This window comes from Macaca nemestrina, chromosome 8 (genome assembly GCF_043159975.1).
Source record: "Macaca nemestrina isolate mMacNem1 chromosome 8, mMacNem.hap1, whole genome shotgun sequence".
NCBI lineage: Eukaryota > Metazoa > Chordata > Mammalia > Primates > Cercopithecidae > Macaca > Macaca nemestrina.
The window spans coordinates 26,268,287-26,288,780 of NC_092132.1; the positions used below are offsets into that span (position 1 = coordinate 26,268,287).

The 20,494-nt window shown below is 37.1% G+C and overlaps 1 protein-coding gene across 4 annotated transcripts in view; it reads right to left on the reverse strand.

Annotated features, from left to right (window-relative positions):
- Positions 1-820: 820 nt before the first annotated feature.
- LOC105468538 (collectin subfamily member 10) overlaps positions 821-20,494 on the reverse strand; it is a 145,768-nt gene continuing 126,094 nt past the window's right edge. For 3 of the 4 annotated variants that reach the window (XM_011718767.3, XM_071067435.1, XM_011718766.3), the window contains exons 2-6: positions 19,964-20,035; positions 18,472-18,543; positions 7,471-7,524; positions 5,992-6,087; positions 821-4,085 (exon numbers count right to left, since the gene is read on the reverse strand). In XM_011718767.3, coding sequence (XP_011717069.1) covers positions 3,694-4,085; positions 5,992-6,087; positions 7,471-7,524; positions 18,472-18,543; positions 19,964-20,035 — 686 coding nt within the window. In that variant the 3' untranslated portion in view covers positions 821-3,693. The remainder of the gene's footprint in view (positions 4,086-5,991; positions 6,088-7,470; positions 7,525-18,471; positions 18,544-19,963; positions 20,036-20,494) is intronic. The other variant, XR_003015150.2, reaches the window with a different exon arrangement.

Below are 20,494 nucleotides of genomic sequence, written 5' to 3' on the forward strand. Positions count from 1 at the left end.
AGGTTTTGGTATCAGGATGATGCTGGCTTCATAAAATGAGTTAGGAAGGGGTCCCTCTTTTTCTATTGTTTGGAATAGTTTCTGAAGGAATGGCACCAGCTCCTCTTTGTACCTCTGGTAGAATTTGGCTATGAATCTGTCTAGTCTTGGGATTTTTTTGGTTGGTAGGCTATTAATTACTGCCTCAATTTCAGAACTTGTTATTGGATATAATAGACATTTACAAAACTCTCCAGCCCAAATCAACAGAATATACATTCTTCTCAGCACCACATTGCACTTACTCTAAAATTGACCACATAATTGGAAGTAAAACACTCCTCAGCAAATGCAAAATAATGGAAGTCATAACAAACAGTCTCTAAGACCACAGTGCAATCAAGTTAGAACTCAGGATTAAGAAAGTCACTCAAAACCGCACAACTACATGGAAACTGAACAACCTGCTCCTGAATAACTGACTACTGGGTGACTAACAAAACTGAGGCAGAAATAAATAAGTTCTTTGAAACCAACGAGAACAAAGGCACAACGTACCAAAATCTCTGGGACACAGCTAAAGCAGTGTTGAGAGGCAAATTTATAGAACTAAATGCCAACAGGAGAAAGCAGGAAAGATCTAAAATCGACATCCTAACATCACAATTAAAATAACTAGAGAAGCAAGAGCAAGCAAATTCAAAAGCTAGCAGAAGACAAGAAATAACTAACATCAGAGCAGAACTGAAGGAGATAGAGACATGAAAAACTCATCAAAAAGTCCAGGAATCCAGGAGATGGTATTTTGAAAAGATTAACAGAATTGATTTTTATATATCTGTTTTGGTTGCCCTATATCTATAGTTATCTGCAGAATTGTACTGTGGCTGCCGTAAGTCACCTCCTCAATACTAATGCCTATGCGGACATTTGTGAATTGAAAAACAAAACAGTGAACACTAAATGTGTAAGGCAAGTCGCTGTATCCAGCATCTCTGTTAATTAATCCTCATCATTAACTTTGGAATGTAGTACAGATAAGTTGTTTGAGCCCTACTATAACAAGACCATTGTGGATGAATTTCCATTCAATACATGAGCAATGCACAGAAATTGGAGAAGACATTGCATTGGCCGTTTCAATCAGCAGGTTAACGGCATTAATTTCTTTTATATGTGAGCTGATTTTAGTAAATTGCTTAGCTTCCTTGGACCTCAGTGTTATCATTGGGAAGTGGCAGTAAAAGTGACTGCTTTTCGTCCTTCACAGAGTTTATCAGAATCAAATGAAAAATGATATGTGAAGGCATTTTTTAAAGCACAAAGTGCTTCACAAATTTGAGTTTTCATAATAATTTTAATTAAGTTTGTGGTGTCTTCAAAATTTCTTTCAGGCAAGGTTGCAGGATATACCTTATTTGTTGAAGTTCTGGTATCTTCTCTTAGAAGCATCACAGAAAAGATGAGTCATTGAAAGAACTATTATAACATTCACAGTAAATAATAATAGCACTTACAGTACACACAATAAATACTCACACTTTGGGAGCTTAGAACAAATCAGAACATGGATCCTTAACATGAAGCTGCCCATAGGCAACATTTGCTGCATGTCTCTCCTTCCTCTCTTCTTATATATGAGATTTTTTTCCCACAGGTGTTTCTAGATTTTCATTCCTCATAATCTTGGATGGCTTTCTATCCAAGGAAACTGGCTTTGATTTGATGTCCTGCTTTGTAATTTGCATTAAACTTTCTGCCTTTAAATGTCATGTGCTATCATCTCAAAAGAGTTAAACTAGTAACCTGATAAATATCAAACATATAACAAATTCCTATTAAGCTGAATTGAATAAGGTATTAATGGGATATCTTGAGTTTGATGTCATCATATCCTAATGACATTCTATTTGGTTAGAACCTTCTGAACCTTCCTCCAGAAGACATGAAATGATGACAATTTTAGCTAGAAGACTTTTGACCTCTAATCTTTAATTTTAATTTTTAACCCATATGACTTAAAATTTGAGTTAAAAATTAATTAGTTGCCAACATTTTAAAATATGAACATATGTTACAAACTCCCAGCTTTCTGACTTCTCTTGAAATGTAGCAAGATTGGGTCCTTCCTAGCACTAGTAGCAGCCACTGAGGAGCAGCTGGCTCCTTTGGAAGGGCAAGCTGTGCTCAGTGCACTAGGGTCCCCACCTGTTCCACTTCATTTGTATATGTCATCTGTCTGGCCCCTGTAGGATCTGAGTTTATGGCCCTTGTTGAACCCACAGAAATAACCTAATTAAATCCTATCTCATAACCAGTTAGTCATGGGTGAAATCATGAACAGATGGTTTAAGGTGAACATATGTTGTTGATCTGTTTCTCTTATTTCATTAACCATTTTGCCAGCATTTGAAACAGTCTAATCATATGTCACAAACCAGAACTGGAGTAGCAGTTTATAGGGTGATGATCTGCAGCATCTTTGAACTGTTTATTTTTAAATTCCTAGTGAAAGCTGCTTTGAGGTTTGATCTACAGTTCAAGGTAGAATTTTACCAGCTCAGTAAATGTGAGTTCTAGGCATGTTCCAAATTCTGTACCTCACACGTTTCTGTGATTTCAGAATATTAGAAGGGACATCTCCAGTAGGATTTTTAGCACATATATTTATGAAGAGTAAAAGGCCTCCCATGAAATGTCACCACGAGTGATATGTTAGAGGCAAGGACGATGGGGCCTGGAAATAATGTTGGTAGCACTTTGAAGCTTCCAGAATTTTCTTAAGGCTTCACAAACTCCTTCCCTCACTCCCCATGCCTAAGGTGAATAAAATTGAGGCAGGTAAACCTAAGATAAATAAAAATGAAGTTAAGTTAATAGCAGTGGGTAATTTAGCAAGAGAACTATAACTAATATTGTTTGTGAACAATTTCCCATTTTTTTCTTTTGATTTCAAGAGTTCCATTTTTCTTAAATCAGAGTGTGACTATATAGGGGCCTGAGATTAAGGTGTGGGCCTACAGAAAGGTGTCCAAAGCACCTACTTGTTATATGTTAGTGAAATTGGTAGATCAGAAGCACAAAAACAGTATTCATCATTCCACATAGTCTGAAACAAGACACAAAGCTAGAAGTCCCCCATATAAAAGTTTGGGGTTAAAGCATTTCTCTATCTGTGCCAACAAGGAAAACTTCCAAGTATGGCCATAGCCATAGGGTGTGACTGGTAAAAGATCTGGGCATCTTGGATTCAAAGATCTTATTATTGCTCACAGAAAGCCCTTCTACATGTCAGGCTTTGGGCCAGGGCAGGTTAGCCTAATCATCAACAACCTTCCTAATCATCACCAATAAACTGGGCAGTTATCCACTGGGATAGACACAGAGTGCTCTAGGGAGAAATGGTAGAGCAAATACCAAGAGAACAACTCATTTGACATCTAGACAACCATCCATCTTGTGCACAATTAGTAATTAAAATTCTCTCTCAAGACCCATGTAACCTGGTGAGCTACTGGGTCAATAACATACCATGTGTGAAAATATGAAAATCATCACAAAAGAGCATGATGATGGAGGCTCCATACCTTAGTTTAGCATTTCCTAGCTGTGTTGACTCAGATCAAATGTAGTATAATTAGGAAAAAAAAGGATGGATAATAGTAACTGTAATGATGGTCACAGGAAAAGAGCAAATACGTAGGATGAGGGAAGTTACTTTTTCTTCTTGATAAACTCACAGACAAAGTACATGGTAAGATGGCACTCTGTGTCATTCCATCGGCCAGAGCTCAGCATCTCCACACAGTCCTCATGACCATAGGGGTCGCTGGGTTCCCCCTCATTCCAGTTGCTATAGTTCTGCAGTGGAGTGTTGTCTGTGAACACGTACTGTCCCTCCCTTTCAAGGTCATTCACGCCAATGAACACCCGAAAGAAGCCACTCTTGGCAACATAGTCAGCTATGAGTGTGTTGGCAGCTTCATCCTTGGGCATGGCTAGCATTCCACCCCGAATCCTGCAGTGGGTTAGGGATTCCCTGTAGTTCTTCTCTTCCTGCACGATGTAGTAGAATTTCTCTTCAGTTTCCCTAATCCCTGCTATCACTGCAGGGAGAGAAAAAAAGGAGTATCATTATGTATCACAAAAAGATAAAAGGTAATAGAATTACACGATATTGCCATATTTACATTTATTTATTCAATATTCAAGAATTATTTTTCAAAGTCCTATTATGAGGTAGTCACAGATTTAATCACCCCCACCTCTAGTTATCAAATAGAGAACAAATATCTACCGTTTGTTCTCCCTTCCTTTTCTCTTCAACTTCTCACACACCTGGCCAGCACAAAGTTGACAAAGACGTGTTACGTGAACTTTCAGCCAGCCCATCTCATACTATGTTTCCCAACATTGTTGATGCTTTAGCTCTACTTGTGACCACACAAGCAGACCCTTCTCTCTTGTACTTCCATGCCTTTTATGCCTAGAAATTCTTTTCTACCTGGCAAACTTCTACTTATCCTTTAGATCTCAGTGGAAATGTATCCTCCTATAGGAAGTCTTTCCAATGCCCTTGTGTAGACATGGCAGTCACTCTTCTCTGTGTTTCTATTGCCCCTTTCACTTCCTCCTTCTAGCACTCAACGCATTTTAGTCTCATCGTTTGTCGCATTTCTCTCCTACTTACCTGTGAATGTCTTAAGGACAATGACCATGTCTTTGACACTCTTTAGCTTCAGTGCCTGGAATACTTATAGGAATGGTAAATGCTTATTGAAATGATGTAGGAATAATACAGATATTTGTCCACATTGGACCAAATTCCTGCGCTGTGAACATGTACATGAATTGGGTTTGTCCATATTTCATCCCAGGTACAAGAGGAAGACTGAGCTACTGAGTTAGCTTCAGGACAGAACTGGAGACTGAGAATCACCCTTCACTCATAATATGGCATGTATGTTTTGGGTGTCAGGGGCCTCTATATACGCATTTTAGGATCCATAACTTTAATTCACAAAGAAATCTATGACCACTAAAATGTTCAGAACTATTGCTCTATGTTCTCCCTGTATGGTCTGGCTTATTCACGACAGTTTAAGTCATATCAGAGACAGAATCTGCAGTACAGATTATAACTAGAGTTATAATTAGTGTGGTTAGTTAATATCAAGTATTTCCTTTGCCTCTAGTGTTACAAGATGAGGATGAACATGAGACAGCATCTATGTGATTCCAACAATGTACAACAAATATAGCTGAGTTACAATAAATGAAAGTATATGAAAAAGAAACTAATTTTAACTGTAATTATAATAGTTACCTTATTAATACCATTTCAGAAGAAAATACATAAGCCCTTTCCACTTCAAGGGCTTTTCTGATAACTACTATTAAAAAAATGGACAAGGGATAACAAAAATGACCAATATTGGAAGTTGCAAAATGGATAAACACATAATGTTTGTATTGTGGATAGAGGAGTCAGAGAAGCTTGTAATACATTCCTACTCTACTGCTCATTAGGTCTGTATCATGGGCAAGGTACTTCCTCTAAGCTTTAGTTCGATCATAGTATCTACATACTACATAAACAACTATGAGAACTCAGTGAGATAATGCTAGTAGTTGTTCACTATTCCATGCACTCAAGAAAGCAGATATTGTTATTATTACCTCTCTTTTCTGAGATGCTAGTTCTGACTCTTATGTCTCTTTTTATTCTTACAGCATAGCTTGCCACACTCTGCTCTTTTCTCCATTCCCCTCACCTAAGAAAGTCTTTCTCTTCCCATAGGCAATGCACATACATATAAATATATGTAGTGGACTTGAGGTGTCCTGGGGGAGTCTTAGTGGATAATTAGCAATTTGGAAGACCCTTAAGCTGGTGACACTATCTCAATAGCCCTTTGTCCAACTCAAGATATTTCCACCTAAGAGTATTGGAATTGTAGTGTTGATAGAGATTTATCAATAGATACATAACACAAAAGAGAATATGTTCACCATTCTTCACAAATTTCATAGATGTCTTGAGCCGAGCAATACTAATATCCAGTTGTCCAACAAATTTCCGGTATCTTCCACAATCACAGACGGTACCTTTTAAATGACAAAAACTGTGAATTCATGTTGAAGTACATGCAGACCAGTGGAAAGGAACATTTGCTCTCTTTCCAATATTCACTATCGTTTTCTAGTCTGGTTCTACATATCTGTGAATGGCTATACTTTAAACCTTTTATTTAAAATAAGGTTTCCAATTTACATTATTGATAGAATTTCAGAATATATCTTTGTAAATATTTTGAATGAACTATAAGACAATTCTAAACTAGATTATTAAAAAGAAGAATACATACAACAAACCACTGCATACACATTTTGGACCATTTGGCATTTTCTTTGTTGAACACAGAATGAGTCTGCCCAATCTCAGAATAAAATTTTTATAACTTTCTTGAAACGTATTTCCTGCCAGTGTTCTCTTGTATTATTGCATTATTCACTAGATGACAGTTTTTCCAAGACAGAAGAAACTTTTCATGATTAAATCAAATGTTAATTCTAATTATCCATTTAAAATACAGCTTGCATGTTTCAAGGACAAAGTTTAAATCATATAAATAGATTCGACTTAAGTTTGTAAAAGCCAGTTGCCCAGTTTGTGGATTAACTATGATTTTAATGTGTCTTTCATTCTTCTTTGCTCACCTACCTTTTCAACAACCAGCAAATATTGCTGTGACAGAGAGGGAATTACAAGGAAACTCATGTAAAATTCAAATGATTCCCTTTTTCTATTTAATGGCTGTTGTACATAAACATTTCAATTTTTTTTCTTTGGTAGCTTGAAAATTAAAAATAATTTTATTAGCCAAAGGAATAAATATGGCCTTATTTATCCATATTCATATGAAATATGAAGAACGTCAAACAGTTCTTAGAATTGTCTTCACCATAGCCCTGTGAATAGAAAACAATTGAAATTACCAATCTTTCTTTCCCTGTGTAAAGCACTGGGAATAAAGCTCCAGGAGAATAACCCTAGATAATCTCCCGGTCATGGAAAGCATGTACTGTAACCAGGGTCCTGTCTGTATCAGGTCAGGCTGCTGCTGCACTCTGATGGCCAGTATTTGGTTGAGATGCTAGTGAAAGGCAAGGCATGGCATGCTGAGGCAGGGCCTAGTGCCAGCTTTTCCTCTTGGCCCAGAAGAATTAGGCTGCTTCCTGATGGACTGGGCTTTCTTCTTCTAGTAAGCATGGCAGGGATGAAACGTGCCATCATCCCCATCCCCAGGGCTTGGAAAGTCCCCAGCAGGGAGACAGGAAAGTCCCCTTCTTCCCTTTCTTCTAGCCTGAGGAAAATAAGGTTAAGCATACTAAAAGAACTCTTGCTTTTCATTTAAAATATATTTATTTTTGAGATGAATAAATTTGGAATGGTGCTAGAAATCAAAGAGAACATTGAACATATCATACCTGCTTTGCCTTTTTCTCCAGGTATTCCAAGCAAACCTTTTTCCCCTTTGTCACCTGAATAAAAACAATAGCAACCAAAATAAAATAAAATTAAAGTAAAAGAAGAAAGGAAATAAGGAAGGAAGGAAGGAAGGAAGGAAGGAAGGAAGGAAGGAAGAAAAGAAGGAAGGAAGGAAGGAAACAAGGAAGGAAGGAAGGAAACAAAGGAAGGAAGGAAGAAAAGGAAGGAGGACAGAAGGAAGGAAGGAAGGAAGGAGGGAGGGAGGGAGGTAAGGAGGGAGAAAGGAGTGAATTCACATCTAGAGTCAAAGCAGTTTTAAATTTTATTTGCAATATCTACAACTAATATCTCTAATATCTCTTGGTTTTTATAAATAATGTGATTTTCAATTGGCTACACAGGCACAACTAATTAAATGAGTCATAATTTATTTAGATTGAATATAGAATTCCAGCAGGGTTTGTGAGAAGCATTTGAATTTGTGTAACCTATCCTACTAATACTTTTTTAATAACGTGGCCCTCTGAACAAGGTTAATACAATTCTCAGCATGTTTTCAATTTTAAAAATACCATTGTTTTGTGAATCTTGATCAATTTGTTAGCACACTGCAGTATCTTTGTACTTATTATGCCCCAAGTTATTCCAAGGGGCTTTGCCCTTGGATTTCCAAAACAAAACAAAACAGAACAAAAAACACATGTATTGTGCTTTTTCAATTTAATTAGACAAATATTTACTATTTACTTACTCTATGAAAAACAAAAGACTGGGTACTTTGAAAGGATATACAGAGACATGACTTCAACCTATGACTTGAAGGAGTTTACAATTTTTAGAAGTGAAGTGTGTATGCAAATACTAATAATGCAAAGTCATGTCAAATATATTATACTGAAATAGCAATCTTGGTACTTTCCCTTTCTGTACTTCTTTATATGTAACCATTTTCTCACTCACAGGTATCCACAAAATAATTCTCAGAGAAGCAGGATTTTTAAAGCAGAGAGAAAGAATAAAACACGTTAATTTTTTTTCAACTTCAAAATAAGCTCTTGAGGCCCACATCAGACGCAATAATTGAAAGCAAAAGCTTTTGATTTTCAGGAAGAAATGTTTGGCTGAGGTTCTTGAGAATCAAAAGGGAAGACCCTGACAGAAGTAAAATAGAGTTTATGCTTCAATAGTGATCTGGAAAAAAAGAATAAGAAAGAACTCACGAGGGATGAATACAGGATGAAGGTCACCTAGGCTAGGTGTATGGGGCTTACCCTCATAGGAATGTGGTGTGGTCAAAGAATTGGTTATATGGCCCAAGGGGACAATGCAAAAGGGAATGCAGTTGGTATTAAGGTTCTGCCAAGCCTCATCCTTCACCAGAAACAGAGAAAAAGTGAAAGCCACTCTAAAATCCATAGGGTGCCCCATGTTGTGTGTACTGAGGACACCCATTGGCTTTTCTCATCATTGTCTGATGTGTACTTTTCCTTATATAGTTACTCTTATCATTCAGAAGAAGGCATGCCTGCTGGGGCCCCAAGGATTTGCTGAGCCTTTCTAAACTGAGCCATGTGGACACTTTTCTTTAGAGTTGATGCCAGTCATTCGTGTGCTCCCCAAACAGAAGGTGGGGGTCTTTGAAGGCCAGAATACAATTTACACATACAGGAGGAAGGCTTGGAACTTGTACTTGGAAGAAACGAGAATATGGTGAAATCTATACCAATGGAACATGATACATGTTGTGAGAAAGACATTGAACAGAGAGATAATATACTCTGAGAGGAAGGCAGAAGAGACAGTGCTTCTAGTGGAAGGGTAAAGGAAAGCTTAGCATTTGAGCTTTGCTATGAAAAGCTTCAGCAACTGAATGAAAGTGGGCACAAGGTCAGGTTCAAGATACAGCAGAGGATATAGTTGGGCATGAACATATGTCAAACACCCTACTCAGTAATATCAATCTGCTCACACCTTAGTTATATCCTGCAAATTCCTTATTTCTCTTATATGTAAGTTGGAAAAAGTAAGAATAGATTTTGAGATATTAATGGAAGAAAGGGAATATACATTTTACTAAGTACCCATCAATCATCAAGTACTATTCTGGATACCTTATACATATTATCACATTAAATCCTATGAACTAAGTGTTATCATTGTCTCCATTCTACAACTTGAAGAAATTGAGGATCAGAGAGGCAAAATAACTTGCTTAAGGACATCTAGCCATTAAATGGCAGTGCTCGTATTCCTGCCCAACCATTTCTGACTCCCCTTTCATGGTGCTTCCAAATGAGTTAACCAGTGGTTTAATGAAAAAAAGCAAGGTGTTTGAAAAATGTTATCAAAATTTGCAAAGAATAACAGTCCTCATCACCATCAAAGACATTATGCACTTAAAAGATTGTATGACTATGGGTTTAATGTTTTGATTTTTTAAAACATTATTTTTTCTTCGCATGTGAATACCTTTTAATTCAACATAGATGGAACGTTGATTCCAGTTATGCTATGATCCTAGTTCTGGGCTAAGCTTTATAATGGACATAAAAGAAGCATAAATCGAGTGCCTTGGGCAAATGATGGGCTTTTAAGGAAAGCAAAACACACATAAGAGAACAAAGAGATGAGACACTATCATGTACTAACAGAGTGAAGTAAATGAAAAGCCTGGCAGGAATTCAGAAAAAGAAAAGATGGTGTGGATCAGAGTGGAGAAGACTTCACTGAAGCAGTAGCCTTTAGCTAGAACTTAATAATATAGAAAACAGTTTCTTGAATTGGTATGTGACTGCTTTTTCTGAGAAGATGTAAACTCTGTGACTGCTTTTCAGTATTTTGACATGAATTCTTTTCATTTCATGACAAATGGGAACACCAAAGCAGTGTGTGCAATGAAAGATCACGAAAGCTCCCCAAAATCAGGGTTTGAATCCTGGCTTTGCCACTTACCGGCTACACATGGACGGGTTACTTAATTTCTCTAAGCCTCCTTTTCTTTATTTTAAAAGCAGAAATAATTAGCACTTAAAATTATGAGATCATTAAGGAGAATAAATTAGATATAGTAATGTTTTCTTATAATGGGATCAGCACTGGGCTTGACTTACAGAGAATGCTCAACCAATGTTAACTTCTGTTTCCTGAATCTGAGTTATGGTAAAGGAATGCATGCCAAGTACTTAGCCAGCTTTTGGAAGATTTGAGCTTAGAATATCTACTTCCCCAAAACAAATTATGATTTAAAGTCATCCACAAAAACTGATTTTGGTCCATGAGTGGGACCATGTCTGTAATAACTGTCCGAAAGTTGAAGAATTAGAGGTCACATTCAAACAAACAAACAAAAAAATCATAATGCTTTCAGCGTAAATGGATTATTGACCTTAAATAAAAGCATTTATTTTGCGATGAGATGGAATTTACCTATACTAAATCACTATTATTTCTTATTCCTAAAATGAAATATTGACATCTAGAAAGCTACCCTATCCATGCAAGTGACAACGTTAAGGTCAGCCTAGAAAGTTGAGATTAATCTGAGTCAGTAAAAAATTTAGAAAGGCAATCATAAAAATGAGGACAATAAATTTCAAAGTACAGATTAAAAATGAAATTAATCCAAGCGAGCTGGATCATTGTATCTCCATTTTAAAAAATTCCAGGACATGCTCACAAATTTGGTGGCATATCTCTAGAGAAGAAGAAAATCTTAGTAGCTAATGGTGGAAATCGATATTAAGGAAAAGTGGTACTTATAGGAATACGGAGTAGTAAAGAGAGACAAACTGTAAAAAGTAATAAGTTTTATTAGGCAGTTTTTCATGCTTAATGCAACAAACATCGAGAAAGTGTCTATAATATATAATAGGCATTAAGATAAAGTGGTTAAATACTAGGGTCCTGACAGAGCTTATTTTATTTAAACAAACAAACCCAGTGAACTTTTCATTCATTTGTTCTCCCAAGAAGTTCAGAGTCTATGAGGGGAAACAGAGAAGCTAATCAGATAGGACAGTGAGTACAGTGACAAAGGTATGTATTAGGTGCTATATACCCGAGCCTTACCGGAGGAATTAGCATGAAGTAAATAAGGTTAGTTAACCCTATCATTTCCAGACTGTTACTTTTTCAACATTTCTGGACGTTCATCCACTTTGGGGCTCAGCTAGTCATACTAAAAACTCTTGAGCCTTTCTTGTCTTTGTCATCTACTATGTTCCCAAGTTACGCAGTCTTATTGTATTCAAGGGTTAAGACTGTGCTTAAGATCATTAGCTTTAACTCTTCTAGATGGAATCCCATCAAGACTTACACATCTAAATCCAGGGAAGTGCAAAATCTAGAATGACCATAAAAAAGAAGTTCTTCAATTCTGGACTTATTCATGGCAGCGACTTACCCTCTCCCTCCACTTCTGCTATCTCCACAGAGCAATACAAGACATAGATGAGATCTTAATCACATTTAGCATAGCTGCATCTCAAAAATTTTGAAGTCCAACATCCCACTTTCCGGCTATACCTTTCTGTCTCTTTAACCACTGGTTTAAGGAAGTTGATACAGATAGGGACAGATCCATGATGCATTTTATCTGAAGCTTATACAATTTGAAGGGACTTCTTTGAAAAAAGATACAAAATTAAAAATGGAAAAGTGGTTGTAAAAATGAATATCTATCATAAGAAATAAAAACAAATCACTAAATTTTAAAAGTAGACCAATGGCACATTACAAAATTCACTAAACATCATAATATTTTAATCAATAAATGAATTATTGTGCCTTGAAAATGCTTTTATTCATAATTATTAGCTATGTATGTTTGGCTGCATTCATATTGCTACTTTATCTGTCCACAAATTTCTAATATCATTTTTAAGAGATGATAGAGGGATAATGTAGTCAGATAATAATCTTTCCCTTAGCACAGTTAACCAAAAATTATTTTATTAAACTTCGCTTACTGAAAAAAACCACAAAGAAAATTTGCCAACACAAAGATTCAGCTTGATGACTTTGTACAGAATAAAATACCCATGTAACCAATACCAAGATCCTCAAGCAGCCGCTTTTGTGTCATCTGCAGATTATTATAGCCCTCCTTTCTAAAGATCACCATACTGACTTAGAACTGTTACAAGTTTTCAAGCCATAAATTTTTCATGTTGTTGAAATTTCTATAAATAGAACCATTTGGCATATAGGTTTTTTTTCTGTATAGAATATTTTCCCCAATACTGTGTCCATATCTTCATTCATTTTTTTGCGTATTGAAATAGTATATTTATTTCCATGGTATGGTGAAGCAAAATATGAGAGTTTCAGTTGTTCCACATCCTTGTCAACACTAGATATTGTCAGTCATTTTTATTTTAGCCATTTTGGTTAGTATGCAGTACTATCATAGTTTAGTCAAATTTCCATCACCCTGATGAGGTTGACACTTTTTAATATATTTATTGATCATCTGAATATGTTCTTTTGTTAAGTGACTATTCTTTTGACCTTTTTTATTCTTTTGGGTTGTCAGTTATTTTTCTTACTGATTTGTATAATCTCTTTGTATGTTTTACATATAAGCCCTTTATTGAATACAAAGGTAGCACATAGCCAACTTTGTGGTTTCCTTTTTTGTTCTCTGAGAAGTATCTTTTAATGAATATAAGCTCTTTATTTTATTTTGTTTTTGAGATGGAGTCTCACTCTGTTGCCCAGGCTGGAGTGCAGCAGCGTGATCTTTGCTCACTGCAATCTCCACCTCCCTGGTTCAAGTGATTCTCCCACCTCAGGCTCCCAAGTAGCTGGAATTACAGGCATACGCCACCATAGCCAGCTAATTTTTGCATTTTTAGTAGAGATGGGGTTTCGCCATGCTGGCTAGGCTGGTCTCGAATTCCCGATCTCAGGTGACCTGACTGCCTTGGCCTCCCAAAGTGCTGGGAGTACAGGCATGAGCCACTGCATCTGGCCAGAAGTTCTTTATTTTGATAGGCTTCAATTTGTTAGTTTTTCTTACATGGTCTTTGTCATATTCTGTTTAAAAATGTGTTGGCTACCATAGGATCAAAAATATAGACCTCTATATTAACTTCCAGAGGCATTATTGCTTTACCTTTCAAATTTAGGTCTCTCAGATTTGGGTTTACCACCAAATTTAGATCTATAAACCATTGATTTTAGGTACAGTGTTAAGTATGGGATCGAGATTATTATTTTTATACATGAATAACCAATAACTCAGTACTATATATTGATTAGCTTGTGACTTCCATTACAAAATAGTGTCAGCTTTGCATAAATCAAGTTTGGTAGTCTGTTTCTGGACTCTTCCTATTAATTCATTTGTCTGTCTCTTCATGAAATTACACTATTCTAATGGTTTAGTTTCCTAATCAATGTATAAACTCAAACTCAGTAATTTAAGTCTTCTACCTTTGTTTTTATTTTTCATTTTTTCAAGATTGTCTTGGGTATTCTTGGTCATTTTCATTTACACATACATTCTGAATTGGCTTATCAATTCTAAAAGAACACTTCTGGGATTTTTTATTTTTATTTTTATTTTTATTTTTGAGATAGAGTCTCACTCTATTGCCCAGGCTGGAGTGCAGTGCGGGGATCTCAGCTCACTGCAACCTCTGCCTCCCAGGTTCAAGCCATTCTCCCACCTCAGCCTTCCAAGTAGCTGGGATTACAGGCATGCACCACCACACCAGGCTAAGTTTTGTATTTTTAGTAGAGACAGGGTTTTACCATGTTGGCCAGGCTGGTCTCAAACTCCTGACCTCAGGTGATCCATCCGCCTCGGCCTCCAAAAGTGATAGGATTAAAAGCATGAGCCACCACGCCTGACCCACTTCTGGGATTTTGATTGAGGTAGCATTGAGTCAATGGATCAATTTGGGAGAGAATTGGCATATCAACAATATTGAGTCTCTGAACCCATTAACATAGTTTTACCTTCATTACCTTAGATATTTTTTAATTTCTTTCATTGTCATTATGTGGAGTTTATTATGGAGGGCTTGTAACTTTTGTTGGATTCATTTTTACATATTTACTTATTTTGACACTATTATAAATGTCTCTTTTTAAACTGTTTCTATGTAGAAACAAAATTGATTTTTGTATGTCAAGCCATCTAAAAAACGCATCAATACAAATAGATTATCTATAGATGCTTTTGTACTTTCTACGTATACAATCATGTTCTCCACAAATAATAATGCTCAAATTCCTTTATTTTCAATTATGATTTTTATTTTTCTTCCATTTTTGCTGTGGTTAGAACCTCACACATAATGTTGATTAGAATTGCTGATAGAGGGCTATGCTAATTTAATTCCCAGTCTCAGGAGATAAGTGTTCAGTATTTTATTATGGAGTATCATTTTTAAGTAGATTTTTGTTGTTGTTGGTATTCCTTTACAAATTATGTTTCCTTCTATTTCTAATTTGCAAATAGTTTTTAAAAACATGAATAGGTATAGGTTTAATTAAGTGTTTTCTGAAGTAGTATTTCTGGAGTTCTAACTGGGAATATGGGGGCATTTCCTGGGCCACTCCTCTTTGACAGGCCTTGAATATGAATCCAGTTTCAGTAACTTTCTGCTTAAGCCTTTTAGCCACTTAGGGCTGCCCCACTTACGAACTGGTGAATGACTTGGAAGGAAGGTAGTACAGAATGCATGACTTGCCTTAGTATGATTCCCTTCTCCTCCAGATCATGGCCCCTAAAGTTCTATTCATTTTGGTTGCATTGTCATACCTTCAAATATATAAATTTTTTTCTGGACCCAGCTAGTCATACTTAGCAGAAAGATTAATGTAAGGCAGGCAAATCTGTCATGGCCTATAGCAGAAGTCTGAATTTTATCTTTATTAGTAGTAGTGTCAGATTTTTCTTTCACCATTACAACTTGTTATTGGTAATATATGTCAATTAATAATATTGTCAATTTTGAGAATATACTCTATAGTTTTCATATATAAGCTGTTAGATTTGGAAACTTTTTTTCCACAGACTAGCTCTGGCCCTGTATATTTCAACCATTGCTTCTTTTCCACAACCTGCACGTTTCGTGGGCTGCATGCTCCAGGACACATTGATATGATGATCTGACCTCTGGCTCAGCACTTTGCATCCTGGCTTTGGATAGAGCTGCATAGTAAGTGGTAGGAGTATTCTTGGAATCTATTTCTACATTGGAATTGCTAGCAATAAGTATAAATGGAAGTCACATCAAACTATGTAAAGATATCTCATTAACTCCAAACTAAACATTTCTCCCTCAAGCTCCTCTTAGCTAGCTCTGAAGATTCTTGTATCCACTCCAAAACTGCCCAGTACAAGAAGGATGATGAGGGAAGCTGGAGCAGAAGGAGAGAGCAGTCTTAACCTGTGCTTTTTCAATGGGGCAATATCACTTAAAGATGCACAAGTTAGTTTTTGGGAAATGGAATTGTACTCTTTTAAAAATATATAAAGCACAAACATACACAGAATACCTAAATAAATATATCATCCATGGGTGGTATTAAAAATTCATGGGGAAGGGCAATTAGAAAAGAAATATGTCTTAAAACCTTGTTAGGGGAGTAGTAACTTTAAAAAATGTTAAGGAGCACTATTTTAATCATTTGAGGTGAATCTGTCTTCCTTCACAAATTTTATCGAGGTATATGACCGTGTGAACCCATTGCTGTGGCTTTTATCTGTGTCTTGGGAAGGACTGAAACACGTGAGGACTCTTCATGGTAAAACCATCACAGACACACACTGCGGCAGGACTTCTGAACCATGGGAAGCTCACATGGCTCTTCCCCAGCTATAAGGATTTCAACCACAGGGAAATACACAATATAACCCACCAGATCAGAAACACCCATAGCAATTTCTCTTCAGTGGCACTGCCTTTCATCCCTGTCTCCGAATGCAGGCTGAAGGGAATATCTCAAATGAGTGAGTTGGAGAGTGGAGAAAGAGGGAGTACTGAGCCACAGGATGGGAAGAGAGAGGCCACAGCCTAAGCTCAGACTACAGTCTGTTAACCTGCCTACAAGGACATACCGCTGGACAAGTAAGCCACATGCTTAGTTACGCAGCTGCTCAAGCATTTACAAAAAGATGGAGGGTACATCAAGGCTACAGAAATTATATTACCCATGGGACTGAGCTTCCCCTAATCTTTTTTTGTACAAGCATCTCTTGCATCTCTCTCTAGTGCATTTTGCCTATTTCCATAATGTTACTATTCTTCAAGACCTATGTCTGTTCTTTTGCATATCAATCTTGCCTTACTCTCCAATATGAGTCCTGGGGTAGTCATGTTATTCAGTATTATAATTATTATTTTTTTTCTTTGAGATGGAGTCTCACTCTATGTCCCAAGCTGGAGTTCAGTGACATGATCTTGGCTGAACGCAAACTCTGCCTCCCAGGTTCAAGCGATTCTTGTACCTTAGCCTCCTGAGTAGCTGGGATTACAGCCATGTACCACCACACTGAGTTAATTTTTGTAATTTTAGTAGAGATGGGGTTTTGCCATCTTGGCCATGCTGGTCTCGAACTCCTGACTTCAGGTGATCCACCCGTCTCAGCCTCCTAAAGTGTTGGGATTACAGGCGTGAGCCACTGCGCCGGGCCTCTAATTCTTTTTAAGAAAGTTCTATCTTCCTGAATAGTCTATGAATCTCTTGGAATAAAATTTTATGTTCATTCAGTTTCATATCTCTAAACTAAGTAAAACAATGCTTGCTTAAATTACTGAATATCAGGAGCAATTAGAACCTGCTACCATTGTGGGGCTTTGTGAGAGGAGGATAGGGAAGGAATGCTTAGACAATACAGAGGTGACTGTCTCTGTTTTCTAATATTCAGGCTTTAATGATGTATAAGATCAGGGCCAGGTGCGATGGTTCATGCCTGTAACCCCAGCACTTTGGGAGGCCGAGGTGGGCAGATCACTTGAGGTCAGGAGATAGAGACCATCTTGGCTAGCACAGTGAAACCCCTGTCTCTACTAAAAATATAAAGAAACAGCTGGGCATGGTGGTGGGCACCTGTAGTCCCAGCTACTTGGGAGGCTGAGGCAGGAGAATTGCTTGAACCTGAGAGGCAGAGGTTGCAATGAGTTGAGATCCCACCGCTGCACTCCGGCCTGGGTGACAGAGTGAGACTCCATCTCAAAAAAAAAAAAAAAAAAAAAAATCAGGACATGACTGAAAACAAATGGGTATCCACATATATGCTCCAAGTTTCTATCCTGTTAATAGATCATAGGCACAGAATTTTTGGTTAATCCACTCAGATTAAAAAAGAAAATTTTACTGTCCTCTGCCTACTTTGTATTTTATTAATAATCATGTATCATTTTGATCATAGCAAGGGTTTGTAGCCAACAAGTAGATCCCAGGAGATTATTCAACATAAAGACTATCAGACCTTGATGCTTGATTCTGTTTCCAAAATCTTGTTTCATTTTTTTTTTGAGCTGTGAGATATAATGCTTATATATGGGAGGAAGAGACAAACTATGAAGACAGAATTATTAATTTAAAAGAAGAAAAAGGAGACATTTTTTATGATACAAAACACCTTAAAACAATTAAGGGTATCCTCAATTTGCTTTATTTATTTATTTATTTATTTATTTATTTATTTATTTTAGAGACAGGGTCTTACTCTGTCACCCAGGCTGGAGTGCAGTGGTGTGATCATGGTTCACTGCAGACTCAAACTTCTGGGCTCAAACGATCCTCCTACCTCAGCCTCCTACGTAGTTGGGACTATGGTTGTGTGCCACCATGCCCAGCTAATTAAATTTTTTTTTTTAAGAGACTGAGTCTTGCTCTGTTGTCCAGACTGATTTTGAATTCCTGGCTTCAAGGTATCCTCCTACCTTGGTCTCCCAGTGTTGGGATTACAGGTGTGAGCCATTGCACCCAGCCTCAATTTGCTTTGAATTGCTACTGGAGAACAGTAAGATGCTACTTACCCTTCTTGCCAATGGGCCCAGTCTTGCCAATATTGCCCTGATCTCCTATATCACCCAGTTCTCCTTTAATTCCTGAAAAGCAAACATGTTATCTTTTTATCATAACGTTTTATCTTCCCTTGAAACGTGGCTAATGTGACATTCACTTGAAAGAAATACCAAAAAGTGTATTCTTCTGCCAGTGATAGCTAATATATATCCCGTGCTCTATTGTCTAGTTTAACAGACTTATAGTGTATGTATTAAAATTAACATGTGAGTGAGTATGAATATATACTATGGACATGATGATATTAAAATACTTGCTGATGTAGTATTTCTGGAATTACTATGGCAGAGGATGTTTAAAAGAAAGGTTAGAGAAGGGCCGGGTGAAAGTATTCTTGATTCAATTCTGGTTTTTTTCTTCTTTAGCTGCATTCTGTCTTCCTTTTGGAATTCTATTTCTTCTCTATTTTAAAACAAGATTTGACAATCGTGCCACTTAAAAACAGGGCGGGGAACGTGCAGTCATAAAACCTAATGATCAAAGAAACATCAGACATGGTCCTGCTGAATATTCTTTCAAAAAACTACAGTCAAGAATCACTGAGCTTTTCCAATATTATTTCGTTTTACAAAAATCTAAAAAAAAAATTGCCAATTAAAAATCTTTGTTTTCTAAGAATAATTTTGGAATTGACATTCATATTTATAGATAGGTTTAAGTCAGCATTTCCCAAATTGAGGTCTCACAGGTCTGTGAGTCTTTCTTCCTTTTAAATTATTCAAGATTTAAAAATAAGTGGTCTAGGGCAGCCCTCTTTTCGCAGTTGATGAGAAATATTTTAAGTGTTCAGAAGGTGCACACAAACACATCACAACCCAGAAGCTATATTTTGGTAAGGCCAATGCCCAGCTTTGTGAGTGAAGATACTTCCTAATCACCTCTGTGTTACCCTCTTCATCTTTAATCCCACTTCTCCCATACCCCACCATTTCCCCACTGTGTTATTCTTTTGTGTTATGAAACGGGCGGGGGGTGGGGGGTGGGGGGTGGGGGTGGGAATTAAAGAAATAAAGAGATCTTGGGGAAAGATGAATAGATCAATGAATCAGGTAGCTCTTTTTGTTCTTTTTATCTTCCTCCTTAAACTCTATGCCAGCTTTAAAAAAAAATGCTGCTTAGCAGTGGCTTTAGAAGGGAGACACAGGTATGAAGACAGCTCTATAACACATCGTTTCTTAATATTCTCAGAGACTGCTTTTCCCTGGGGCTCCCAGTGTCCCACACCAGCCAGCCCTAAGAATGCAACTTGAGAAACTCAGAGTCTTGTTGACAGGTAATCTCAGAGGGGCATTCAGATGGTGAGTTAATTCATGTGTGAAATATATTTCAGGCATTGCTGGGGCAGAGGGCATTATGAAAGCTGCTAATTTCCAGGGCAAGGGCCAGGAGAGAAAGAAGAGCAATTATGACATTAAAATGTCAGTTTCACATCATTTTAGTTACCTTTCGGCCCCATGCGTCCCACTTTGCCATGCTTTCCCTCTTCTCCTGGATCTCCTTTTTCACCATCATCTCCTTTTGAAACAGAAAATGAGACAAAATGAAGCATCTCGAATATTTACATGACCACGTTCTCCCAGGGGAAGGTGGAGATGGTTACACTCCTTCCCTCAGCTCAGTGCTTGCCTCACAACCCAGCCATGAGTATGGACATATGTTCACACAGACTTGACACTCAGGTGAAAGGAAGAAACTTCCAGTATATTTTATTTTTTACTTTTCTCCACATCCAACTCTATGTTTGAAGAAACATCCTTGTTGCTGAATTGAAATGTTTGGCCTGACAAATCTTTATTCTTGCTGTAGAATCTAGCAAATTCTTGATGGACAATAAACATAAAACTTACACACACACACACACACACACACACACACACACACACACACACACAGAGGTACACATAACTTATTACTCCCTGACTGCATGCTTGGGAACCCCAAAATTGTAGGCATGACCTAGGAAGTTAAGAACAG